General features: G+C 31.3%; 2 protein-coding genes across 6 annotated transcripts; both read right to left on the reverse strand.

Moving 5' to 3' along the window:
- Window positions 1-617: 617 nt before the first annotated feature.
- LOC111041191 lies at window positions 618-4,316 on the reverse strand. 4 transcript variants are annotated; one of them, XM_022325401.1, is made up of 5 exons: window positions 4,228-4,316; window positions 4,095-4,158; window positions 3,765-4,022; window positions 2,500-2,755; window positions 618-1,040 (listed from the first exon to the last, which is right to left on the reverse strand). In XM_022325401.1, exons 3-5 carry the CDS (start codon window positions 3,951-3,953, stop codon window positions 682-684), a joined length of 804 nt encoding a protein of 267 aa, XP_022181093.1. In that variant the 5' UTR covers window positions 3,954-4,022; window positions 4,095-4,158; window positions 4,228-4,316; the 3' UTR covers window positions 618-681. The 4 variants fall into 4 exon arrangements, with proteins under 4 accessions (XP_022181093.1, XP_022181094.1, XP_022181096.1 ...); XM_022325402.1 differs by lacking the exon at window positions 4,095-4,158 and having other exon boundaries at window positions 4,228-4,309; XM_022325404.1 differs by lacking the exon at window positions 4,095-4,158 and having other exon boundaries at window positions 4,159-4,241.
- Window positions 4,317-6,089: 1,773 nt separating this feature from the next.
- LOC111041193 lies at window positions 6,090-12,429 on the reverse strand. Of its 2 annotated transcripts, XM_022325405.1 has the most exons (4): window positions 11,903-12,429; window positions 11,438-11,706; window positions 7,831-8,095; window positions 6,090-6,689 (listed from the first exon to the last, which is right to left on the reverse strand). In XM_022325405.1, exons 2-4 carry the CDS (start codon window positions 11,639-11,641, stop codon window positions 6,406-6,408), a joined length of 753 nt encoding a protein of 250 aa, XP_022181097.1. In that variant the 5' UTR covers window positions 11,642-11,706; window positions 11,903-12,429; the 3' UTR covers window positions 6,090-6,405. The 2 variants fall into 2 exon arrangements, with proteins under 2 accessions (XP_022181097.1, XP_022181098.1); XM_022325406.1 differs by lacking the exons at window positions 11,438-11,706; window positions 11,903-12,429 and adding an exon at window positions 9,097-9,179.
- Window positions 12,430-13,354: the final 925 nt, after the last annotated feature.

A 13,354-nucleotide genomic window follows, 5' to 3' on the forward strand; every position in this document is an offset into this window, starting at 1 on the left:
GATGTATTTAATTTCATGATACTTCTTTGAACGTTTGGACAGTTCCTATTATAGGTCCCTATTCACTGATAAACGTCTAAACAGAGCCAAATGATATCCATATTATGGTATTACTGTCGGTTGTCAGACAGTCGTTGAGAGCGTCCGGTACGTCAATATTGTTCACTATCAGCTTAGTTACTTTTTTGTCATTATTTTACTGTATCATGAACATACTTTTGAACTTTTCTTTACCCTACAGCTCTGAGATGTAGAAGAAACACGTGATCATGCATATTGAATTACATGAAATATCCATGTATAATTTTTAATTTTTTTTTGAACTTAAGCCCGGCGACTAAGGCCATTAACTGTTGTAGGGGTTATGAACTGTGGTAGGGGTAAGGACGGTAGGTTGTTTTTACGATTGTTACGGTAGGTAGCAAACACGTGTATGACGTATGTGTGACAAGGTTTTTAACTACTATGAACCCGGGTGGTCACCCATCCGGGAGCTAGTAGCTGTGGCCGTTACTTACTCCCTGCAGTCGCATTCCGCGACTGGTAGCAGCCAACGCGCCACGCCGAGCGATTCATGTATAATTATACAGACAATTAATGACAATACTTTAGTCCAGTTACGTAAAAATTAAAACAATTATTGTTTATGTAATAATAATCAGTATGCTCTACACTTTATAGTTACAGAAACTCATTTGTCGGGGCCGTCGAGGAGAAATCCGGGTCCGGGGGGAATTCGCCATTTTCCCCATCATTATCCTCAACTGCCGTCATTCTTTCGAGAAAATCTAACTGCATCTGAGTCTTGCGGTTATTTCTTCTGAAATATTTGCTGCCGATCAGGTGTTCACGTCTTAGCTTGTAGTACACAAAGAACAGTGGATAAAATTCATAATCGTTGTACTTCACGTATACACGGCCGTCATTGCTCATCGTCGTGTCCGCACTGTCAGGTGGAATGATCAAGGACCTTGCAAACGTCTCCTGCGGCACGTACGTTTCACCAACCAGTGAGCAGCATAACATAATCACACGTATGCCTGCCGTATAGGTCACACGAACAGAAAGAGAAAATAAACGCTCACATTATTAACAAGTACGACGTAGGTATTAATAACTAATGTACTAACTATAAGTTGTATGTACCTGCTTAGAACTTAGGGTTTTTGAGTGTAATTTTTCAGAGAGATGAAAAAAGTTCATGTGCGTATATCCCGGTGTAGGTACATTATAGCCTATAGGTACTGCTTATTGTGCGTGAAATCGTTTTTTTCTGTTGTACTCGCAAAATATATTTATTGTACCGATAATACAATAAACGTTTAACCACACAATGTTGTAGAACTTTATTGTTTATTAACTAATAACATTTTTTGTAGTTATATTAGGACATATACCTAATCTAGTAAAATCAAATTTTTTTTAGTATTCATCTAGAAATGTATTCATCAATTGATACCTAAATAACAAGTACAATATTGTGTCAGAAAACTAAAACTCGTATAAATATTAAATTAAAAACTGATAATATAAAATTTAATGATATAATATGTTCTTATATTGTGCAATAATATATGTAACAATGTATGCATAAATTAATAGATGAAATAACAATTTTTGATTTTACTAAATTACGTATAGGTAATCTCATTTAAAATGAAAAAATGAGGAACAAAATAGTTATAAAATATTGTATGATTTAATGTTTTGAAAATAAATAGGTACCTATAATCTATAGGTACAATAAATACATATATTTTTGTGGGTATAAAGCCGTTTCACATACAATGTTTACACGGAAATCGCTAAATGTTTGAGCCAGTAATGACCACTTGAACAATTTTCATCTCTATATAAAAAATGACTCAAAACAGTCAAAACCCGTAAATACAACTGTTGTCTGGTTTAATTAACTGTACATGTAAGTACTATAGGTCATAGGTCATACATGGACAATAGTTCTGTTGTAATATAATAATATATAATAATTAATAAGGACAGGGTTCATTGAAATGTAACGACAAATAAAAATACAAAATTATCATTTTTTTTTTTAAAGCATTGACCGAACATTTGTATTGTTTCACTGCAATTTTAGAAGCCATTCAAAAAAATTAAAATTTATTTTCTCTGGGTACCTACCTATTTTTTTCGTTTTACTTTTTGAATAACAGCTTATATTTTTGATTGGAAAAAAGCCCATAGTCATTATAAAATTGTAATATTTTACATGATTACGTTAACTCACTTTTAAATAAAAGGTTATAATGCACTGATGTTCTATAAATGAATAAAAAAGTGATTTAGGTAAGTACTTATAGTGAACCGTAACAAAAAAGGATAATAATCCAATAATTTTGGATGGAACATGTGTATAAATCAGACGTGGATTCAGCAATCAACCGAATATTTTGACAACGATTTTTCAGTGGATGTGATCCGTTCGACGATGCGTATTATTTAATCGACGATAACAAACATTATTATTTGTTGTCATACCTTGGTAGGGGGAACTGTTTGCATAATAGTTAGCGTAGTCGGCGTCGTCACTGAACGACACGCCGCACCCAAATTTGGCACGCTGAGTGCGCCTCCAGTCGAGTCCGGTCTCCAGTGACTCCATGGCACTGGACTCAGTGGTCACGTGGAACAGCAACTTCTCCTGGACACCTTGCATTCTCGATTCTTCTTTGTGCAGCAAATACATGCCGTACATCGGCGGGGCGTAGACTTGGCGTATCTTTTTGATATTGCACTGAAATATCAGTGCATATGCGTTACTCAAATATGATATTATTTACAAATCAATCGCATTTTGTTAAGTTTAATAACTACACTCTAGAGTTAGCAATAAATGCTTATGACATAATGTTCAAGACGGATAATTATAATTCGCTGTGCATATAAAATGTTGGTATTCAAAACCTTAGTATACTACCATGATTCAGATTATGCGAAACAGGAATTAACTTTAACTTACAACATTAATTTTAATTAATTGTTTTGTGCCAAATTTTAAATTAGCGAATCCATTTTTTCTTAATTAATTAAATGTTACCACTTTACTGGATATTTATTTGATCATTTTGGGTATGTAGTTTATAAAATTATATGTTTCTAGCTTATCCAGCCATTGATACCCGAAACGTGAAACTTTACATACACAATATGTATGCACTATGCAATAAATAAACATTAATTTTTTTGATAAAAAAATAAAAACTTGGTTAACACTGTTAGTATTGCACTTGACCTCACCACTACATGTAATAAATCTATAAGAGTAAAGTTCATAACACTAAAATACGGTGTAATAAAAATCACTATGATTAAAAAAAATATTCTTATTTTTAATTTTACAAAGATTTATTTTGTGATATAAATATATAATATTATACTAAATAGGTGATGATTGAAGCAGCTAGGGATTGCGATGCACTTTGCATTGTTTTCCGAATCTAGTTGATCTTTGTTAACGTTGACGTTTTATAACATCACGTTTCGACTGTTTAAAGAAATTTTGAATCAGAATAAAAAGTTTTATTTTGCATTTTTTGACAATTTGACAATTTTAAATTTAATCATTTTTCATTTTTTTTCACTTTAGGATTTGGGAGTTTTTTAGAGTTTTTAAGTCTAAAGTTTTATTTTCAAATTTTTTATGCCATTCACATGATTTTTTTTATAAATTTAACGAACTTATCTACCTATTCTTACAAGTAAAATAGTATACGGTATTACGGTCACTGATCAATAGTACTCACGTTGGTAAATGTACTTTTTACGAGTCGTTCAATATGATAGTAGCCATGGCGGTTCATTTTGTTAAGCAGCGGACCATCGGAGTTATTAATGTGGTCAAGCACAAACGGCGAGGCACGCTTCAAAATATGGCTCGCAGCGTGCTCGGTAAACTTCGACGTGTTAGTTCTACTGCCGTTATTAGAGTGCATCGTTCTTGTGTAAAATAGCAGCGGATGAACAGAATAATAATATATAGAAACGTCTGCAGCTGTTTCTTACTAAAAATAAAACACGGAAATTATTTACGCAAATGCAAATGTGTTTACTGTTTAGGCGTATCACCCAATTACGTTTTTTGTTGTGTCTGAAAGGGCTTGACAATATTTCACACTGAAATTGCATGTAGATACGTACCTGCGTCATAGTTTTCGTATCGAACACTTCGTATCTATTAATATATTTATATTATAATCGTTAGCTTACCTCAACCCGATTGAGTGTTTCCGACAAAATATGTCACGCGCAATACAGTCGACGGCGGTACTCGTAGAATACGAGTAAGTAGTCGAGAGTGTTAGCTTTATATAGTGGATATATTATCAAAGATTGATACTGTGGATTATAATACGTGTTTTCATTGCCCATGAAATGATACATTTATTGTTATTTACTACGGTATAATATCGTTTACGTCGTCATTAGTGCTCACTGTCAACGCTGATAACCGACAGACACTTACCAGGTATACCTATAATAATTATTAAAATATTTACGATGTTTGTGTAGTATCAGTTTTGCAGAAATCAAACCCTTAGCTGTATGACTTTCATAAAGCTGGTATATGTTTGTATTAATAATAATTGACCACTACTGGGCTACTGGCTACAACCGAAATCCAATCAAAGTCATCCCTTAAGCATATTCTTAATGTTAATTTTTAATAAGTATTTTTAATATAAGCAGAAAACCTAATTTATTGTTCTATAAACTCAAGGTAAGCCATTTGCAATTGATTGATATTCTAATATAATGTTTTACTTTTACGTATTCTTGAAGCGAACCTTCTTGTGCTTTGACGGATCTAAAGGATGTCTTCATGTGTACGGAGCTATTGAATCTGACTCGAATTATTTACTTTATACTTTATTATATTTTGTAGGCATGCGAAATAATAAAATGTATGTGTAATGTGTAATGCGTATACTGTTATTTGTTTTAGTACCTAATATAAACTCAAGCAGATGTAGGTACCTACTACGATTGGCAATAGTTGGTGGAATCTATTGCTTAGATTGTACTTCTATACTATTCCCCATCTTACAAGTTTGTGTGATACCTGTTGTTTTGATTTATTGAAAGAGTACATCGGTACAAAATGTGTTATTGTTCATTTTGTCATATAAACCTTAAAATATTATTATTGTTTAACAAAAATAAACATTTATAGTATTATACATTATTTGATTTATGTGCTAGGGTACAAGTTATAATAGTACTATAATAAATAATAATATAGTGAGTAAAAAGTGACAAATTCAATATTATTTTTTTTTTACGTTTAACTACTAATTTTTGTAGTGTAATAATGTAAACATCATTTCAACTACCAAAAAAATAATTGAAACATAATTATAAGCCAATTGATAATTAATTTTTAGATCCTGAGAGATGAATATTATACCTATTGATTTTACAATAATGTGTATTTTTTATGTTTGCAATGGAGACACATTTTCTAGTAGCAAAAATGTAATGGACTTTCAACTGTAAGGGTGGTTTCCAATAATGAATAAGATCTACTTGGTATTTTGGTGAAGTCAAAAGTCAAAATTTGAGTAATTCAAAGTAAAAAAAAGTTTTATATTTATATTTATAATTTATAAACTTAAATAATATAGAAAAATTATTCAAATTTAAATAATAATAATACTGTTAACATTTAAAAGCAAAATATGATTTAAGATTCTGTTTAAAATGTCTATAGCTATTGAATTAGTCCTGGAAAATTGAAAAAAAAAGAAAAAGAATTCTTTATAATATTAAATCTTAAATTAATCTACTAACCAATATTATGATGATTCGACTCTAGTTATAAAATATTGTTTTTCTAGGACTAACAACAGTACAACTTGGCGCATAAGATGCTTTAAGCAGGTAACTGAATTTTTTCATGACTGCTTTAAATATGATTATTAAATTATTAAATTTTCATTCAGCCAATATTTTATCTAAATATATTTTATCATTTTAACAATTATAAAATTCAATACCGAACAAAAAATTTAAATTTTCTTGATCATTTATTCACAAATAAATATATAATTACATAGAAATAAAAGGTTACTTTTTGCACTTGTATATATAATAAAAATTGTGTACAATCAAATTAAAATAAAATTACCAATCACAACTGTAATACTTACTATTCCGTAAGTTATTGATATAAATCGTTCTCGCATGAATGCGTGTAGTTAAAATGTATTATGATAAATTATGAATGAATACAGAACAGAGAAAATAAAACGTAAACTGTACGCCACGGCCTTAGCAGATCAATGTATATAATATGAATATTAGATAATAATATTATGTAAAATAAAAATAACTATGTTTGCTTAAAAATAAAAACAGTAGTAGAAAACGTTTAAGAATCGTTCAAAATCAATGAAGATTCATAGCTTTCATCCCTCCTACTAACGACCTCGTCCGATGGCTGTTTCTACGGAAATATTTGCTATTTGTCATGTGTTCGGGTCTTCTCTTGTAGTACACAAAGTACTTTGGATAAAATTCATAATCGTTGTACTTCACTAACACTCGGTTGTTGTGGCTAACCGTTGTGTCTGCACGGCCTGGTGGTACGATCAAGTTGTTCCCGTCGTCCTCTGCGGGGATTACGTAAATTTTTTTCACCAGTACGGAGCATATCATAATCACTCGTTCATCTGTAGTCGATCAAGAGAACCGAAAAAGAAAATAAACGAAAACATTATTAACTTTTATAATGGCGTAACGTAATTACTGGTTCCTATAAACGTACCAGAGATGGCAGGTTGTTGTGTTATTAATTATAATATAATACGATAAAAATTATTTTTAAAAAAAAGTAGTTACTCAGTTTCGGAAAAACAAAAGAATTTTACTTCTGCCAAAATTAAAAAAGGTTTGATTTTCGTTTCAGTCAAATCTAGTTCTTTCTAATAATTACTTAGAGAACCATTTAGAATTACGCAATTTTCTATAGGTTAGGTTGGGTAACATACGGGCAATAGTTTTAGTTTTATACTTTATTATTGAAGTTGACGTGTTAATAAAAATCTGTTTTTAATTTTTTTTTCTAATTTTGGTTTTGGATAATATTTAATTTAGAACTGTTCATTTGTACAAACACATTAGTTTGAACACTTGAACTTATAATTTTTTTTAATACATTAATATTAGGATGCGATTTGTAGAACTGTTGGTTGAAATGTGCATGGAATGATTCACAATTATTTGTTATTCTTTATAATAAACTAAATTAACCATCACTCAAATTTTGGACTACTGCGCTGTGGGTAAAAACTTACTATTTTGGAAATATGATATATTTTCAAAATAATATAAAACAATATCCGAATAATTATAAAACCAGAAATATAACAGTTGGTTTTCAAATCTCAAACGATAGTTTTGAAGGAAAGCTGATCTATCGAAAATAAAAACCAAACTTTTTTTATTTCGACGGAAACAATGCACTCCCATTATAAATTGAAAGTAATACTACCTATGCATTAAAAAAAAAAATTGTTAGTCTTATATCCCCCTCTCGAAGAAATACTACTGTCCACTGGGACGACTAACAATTAACAAACCAGCATTAAAAAAAAATAATGTAGTTTTAGGTACGCCTATAACATATATTGTGTATACAATTTAAAAAAAATAAGAAATATAAAAGTATAAGTTGACCGACCGAACATTAATAATAAATAAACATTATTATCACACCTTCACTAGGAGAATTATCGGCATTTATTAACATTAACAAAGTAACAAATAAACAAAGTAACGAATAAGCATTAATCATGAACAATATTATTCTACCTTCATCAGTGAATTTGTCGGCGTAAAAGTTGGCGTAGTCGGCGTCGTCGCTGAATGAAACTCCATACCCGTACTTAGCACGCACAGTGCGCCTCCAGTCGAGTCCTGTCTCGAGTGACTCCAGGGCTCTGGACTCGGTGGTCACATGGTACAAAAGTCTCTTCTTGACATTTTTGCCCGCGACCAATTTCATTTCCTCATAGCGCAGCTTAAACATTCCATACATCTGGGGGGCACAGACTTGGAGTATCTCACTGATATTGCACTGAAATATTATACAACACAATAATTTAACGATAATGCACAACTGCACATATTCCACGTGGTCGAGTGGACATTTAGTTAATATTAATATTAATATTAATCAATCAAATTAATATTTAGACTCCAAGCGTAGCGAATGAATGCTTTGTATTTACAATGTGTGTTTTTTTTTTATCAACAACATATTTGGTATACTAGAAAAGTGGATAGTTTTTTTTTTTTGAAAAAATCGATTTTTTTTGTGGTGTAACTCAAAAACTAATAATGGTAGATCAAATTTTCAATTATATTATATTAAGATTTTCGAAATATGTTGGCTCATTTTAAGCTTTTATCGCCTGGAGAAATTTTTCTAATTTTGTAAATTATTTTAATGATGTATAATAGTTTTTTTTTCATAGCTAACATAAAAATTTTTACTAGAATATTTCTAACAAGTTTTTCTGCTTTTAACAACAAAAAGAAATTCATCGAAAAGTTAAGCCATGAGATATTTTCGATTCTTATTTTTTTAAATTTTTAAGCTTCAGCAACTGAGGCCATTAGCTGTATTAGTTGTGGCACTGTAGGGTTTTGGGACTGTAGGGTTATAGAACACGTGTGTGGATTTTTATTATTTTACTTTTAATTATTAAATTTGATTATTTATACAAGTACATGTCTATACTAGGATAACAAAACTTCTCCGCTCAGAATCGTTTTTCGTACGCAATGATGGATGAATCAAAATATAACACATTCATTACAATAACGTCATGTAATTAGGATTAGTTTACATTGATACTTAATCATAGTTCATACGCACAACCGGTGAGGGAAACGCGCCTAACAAGTTTTAGGTAGTCGACGACGCGATGCGACATCGATAACCGATTTAATGACAAATAACAAACATTGCTTAAAAATAAAACAAAACAAAAATATTATGAACGTCTATTTTTCCATTCCCCCTGCACACTACGCCAGGCAGAATGAGATATCATCTCATTTTTATTTTTATACCGTATTTATCGGCGAATACGACAGCATGTTTACTGGATTGGCCCTCTACTCCGCACATCACCATCTCATGTGCGCGGCTAGCAACTTGTCTATTCTATTTCAGTTGCCTTCTTTACGAATACGATAACAAAAAAAAAAAAAAACAAGATGTTGATAAATATTGAAATATTGAATAATATAATGATATAATCTTATTTACATTCAAATATTTTCTAAAATAATTGTTTATAAGAAAACTAAATTATTGGTCAGTGTTCGAAGTGAGTAGACGTTGTCTTAATATTTTCTATTATTTTTTGTAGGTATTGAGTTAAAGCTTCAAAATCTGAGGTTATTACTTATTAGCCCAAGTTATATTAGTAGGTTTATTACTGTGAGGGAGGATCCTGTTGGTTAGAACGCGTATATATGTGTTGATGATTTGTCATTAAAAACTCTGGTGGTCACCTATCCGGGTACTAGTGAAACCGGCTGATGTTTCATCTCAGAATACATTAGTGACGCGACCAAAAATCGCGCCACACTAGGCCACAATACGATGTTTAGTAAATTATACAACTATAATCAGTTCTCTAGATCCTGCCATGCGCAAGACCGTAGTTAGAAAAATATTTAGGGCGGGTTTTGTGTATAAATATGTTATACTATATAATAAAATATGAAAATCAAGGCCTTAGCCAGAAATTTTCTGGGGAAGGGTTCAACCCTGACCACCCCTGGCTACGGCCTTGCCCATGCGTATGACTATGCTTAGAGATGTTAAAATATTATATTACATATTTTTTTTACAATGCCTTATTATACCGTATGCATTGAAGTGGAGTCGTCAGTTGCAGTGTAAGCAATGGTAAAAAATTACTGTATTTTATCTACCGCTACTTGTACCTTAATTGTATTCTATCTCTCGAATAAACAGCTCTCACTTAATTTACCTAACAAAAATTAAATAACTGCATACTTCGGGATTTTACATTAGCACCCCTAAAAATGTGTCTCAACAATTGTTGATTATATTATAAATATTAACAATAATATTTATTAAATTAATAGTATATCCAATTATTTAAAAAATATTTAAATAATTTATTGTAATTAGTAATAACTAAATAGAGATAATCGCAGCTATCGATTAATAATAATATGTTCGAACATGGAAGGCGGTGGCCAATTACAGTCCTAGTGTCGTACCAATGGAATGAGTAAATAAATGAAGTATAAAATAGACAATGGCATATTAATACATTATACTATAATAATTATATTCCAACGAACAATGATGTTGATTAAAATGATGATGATTGGACGTGTATAGTGTGTACCCAGATTTTATACATCTGTTGTGCGATGTCCATATTCGTGTAACAAAAATACAAAATTGAAAATCGCTTATTGTCAGTATCAGTATGTACCCCCGTCAGCCATAATTTTCATATTATTCTAAATAGTGATTATTTTTATACCATAAACTATTGAACAGTAATTATACTAATTATAGTCACATAATATACAAAATAGGAAAGATAATTTTGTATTTTGAAACGCCAATAACCCCGGTAGTTGAGGCGTGTTTATAAAAAAAAAAAAAATAAAGATAATTGGAACAGCACACGTTATTATACGTTATTATTTTCATACTTGTGGATAATTCATTGTTGTTCTGAACGAGCGTGTATGGAGGTCCGGGTGACATTATTTTACCGAGGATCAGTATTCTGTTGACCGAAACGCCCGAATCAACGATGTTATTTTTAAACTACCAACTAACAGCAGTAAAATATAAAAATGAATATCATCAAAAAAATGTAATAAATAATAAAATATTAATATAATATATTCGATCAAAACTGAATTTTAATTTGGTCATTTGAAAATCTACACATTAAGTTATGCAATTAAAAGTGTAAACAATGCCCTACACTGGCCATATGCAAGCCACGCCTTTGCTATTCGTATAGAACCTTGCAGTACCTAGTTTATACTTCTTTTATCGATGTTCTGCCCCGACCAGTATCTAAGTTATCGGGAATTGATCACAGGTTATATAACCATGGTAGGTATGTTATGAGTACCGACTTTTAAATGGGTTGATAATTTCATAAAACATTTTTAAAACCACAACAATACGCAGCAATTATTTTAGAGTAAATATTTTTAGTAATACCTGTAATGACTAGGAATAATTTTAAGTAAAAATAATGTAGTTACAATTCATGGTGAATTATTCTTAAATATCAAATTAATTTTCCTATAAAATGAAATAATATATATTTTTTTTGTAATAGGTACCTCGTCAAGTATAATTTTAAACTACTGCATTATGGTCAATCGATTCATTACTCACATTTTCAAACGTCTTATGGATACTTTTCGAAAGTCGTTCATAGCTTGTGTTGCTCACTTCGACAAGACGTGGACCGTCATTGACGTCATACTTTCTGAGCCGTGAGTTAGGGTAGTCATGTTTCAATTGAGCTACAGCGTGTCTTGTAAACTCATTCGACGCGGAGACTTTCTTTCTGATGGTTTTCTTCTTTCCCGAGTTCATAGTCGTCACTCGTGCGTGGATGAACAGATAATATTGAAATGTAAGCGGTTCTAGCCGTGAAATTACTAAAAAAAAAAAACCACAAACTAATGATAGGCACCGTCGCTATGTCAGCCAATATTAAGAGTACCTATGCATTTGGAAGATTCGACAATAACTCTACAACTCTATTATATTTATAAATATTAAATATGTTTGTCATAACAATCGCTTGGATTGTTAAACCTATCGTGCCTAAATTATTTATAATTGTTTGCTCACCAGATATGAGATTTTACAGAGAGATGACCTGAGTGCTTCTCTAGTCACATAATACATACACGCAGAAAAGTAGATTGCTGGCCGGATAATGGACGTCTGGTTAGGTCTGGTGGTATACTTTAAAAATATTTTTTTTATCGTCTGGTCATCACTCGTCGTCGGTGTACACTGACACACCAGGATGGCAGGATGGTAAAACACACAACGCTTTGTACGTTATTATTTTCGTCGTTATCTGCTATAAAATACTTACGATGTGTGTGTGTTTCATAGGCGTACAACGGACACTTAATACATGCGACGTGATTTGCAGACTGCGGCAAGTGGCAACTGACAACACTGAATTTGTGATTTAGTCGAAAAATAACAATAGCGATCTATTTCTTAATCTCGACACAGACAACATCGGTAAATAATTTCTGCGCTGTTTATTGCTACAGCCAATTATTTTAAAAACTCAATCAGATATCAGAATAAAAATAAAACGAACGGCAACGCGTAATGCGATGGGTATATGACCACATTAAAGCCTTTAAACGCTTAAACATCGACTAGACATTATATAATATTATGTGCTTAGTAAAATCATAATAAACCATATTATTATTTAAAAAATAGAAAAAGTCACACACAATTGTGTAGATCACGGCTGCCTATATGGCTGTACGATAAAAGGCTTAGATAGTATACCTACGATTTTAGAAATATATCAATGACTGCGCTCTAATTAAGGAATAATATATTTTATAGTTTGATAGTTTGACACATTAATCCCAGATAGTAAATAATAATAAGTCAATATATTTGTATTTTATACATTGTGCCCTCACAAATTATTTACCTAATTATTTTCAACGATTAACGTAGGTACTATAGACCGTATCTCATGAATTTTTTTCATATTTCTAATAAATGTATCTATGTATATAAATAAATATATGAACTGCTGTTGGTTTAGCCGAGTTACATCAGTTACTATTGAACGATACTACCAACCAAGTCTCAACCCACCCGGTAATTAAGCTACTGATTAGTGCCCCCCCCCCAAATATCAGGTACTTTCAGGCCTCCGGTAAGTCAAATTAACATTTTCAAGCCCATTTATTTGCAGATAAGTATATATAAAATAACAAAAAAATAAATACAATTTTCATTTTACATAATATTGTTTAATTGTACGGACAACACTTCTTGTTTACTTACCTACCATATACAGATATTACAGAGATATGACCTGACCGAATACTCTTCTACAGTCGCTCTAGAGTCTAGAGTACTTATAGCGATTCCTAGTCAGATGATGGATATCTGGATAGGTAATAGGTCTGGTAACATAATACGCGATTTTATTATCGTCTGGTCGTCATCAGTGCATACTGGCAGACCTGTGGCAGATTAATACAATCGACGGTCGCTTTGTACTTAATATAATATTTTTATCGTTTCTATTTA

The sequence above is a fragment of the Myzus persicae genome, unplaced genomic scaffold, assembly GCF_001856785.1.
Source record: "Myzus persicae strain clone G006 unplaced genomic scaffold, MPER_G0061.0, whole genome shotgun sequence".
Taxonomy (NCBI): domain Eukaryota; kingdom Metazoa; phylum Arthropoda; class Insecta; order Hemiptera; family Aphididae; genus Myzus; species Myzus persicae.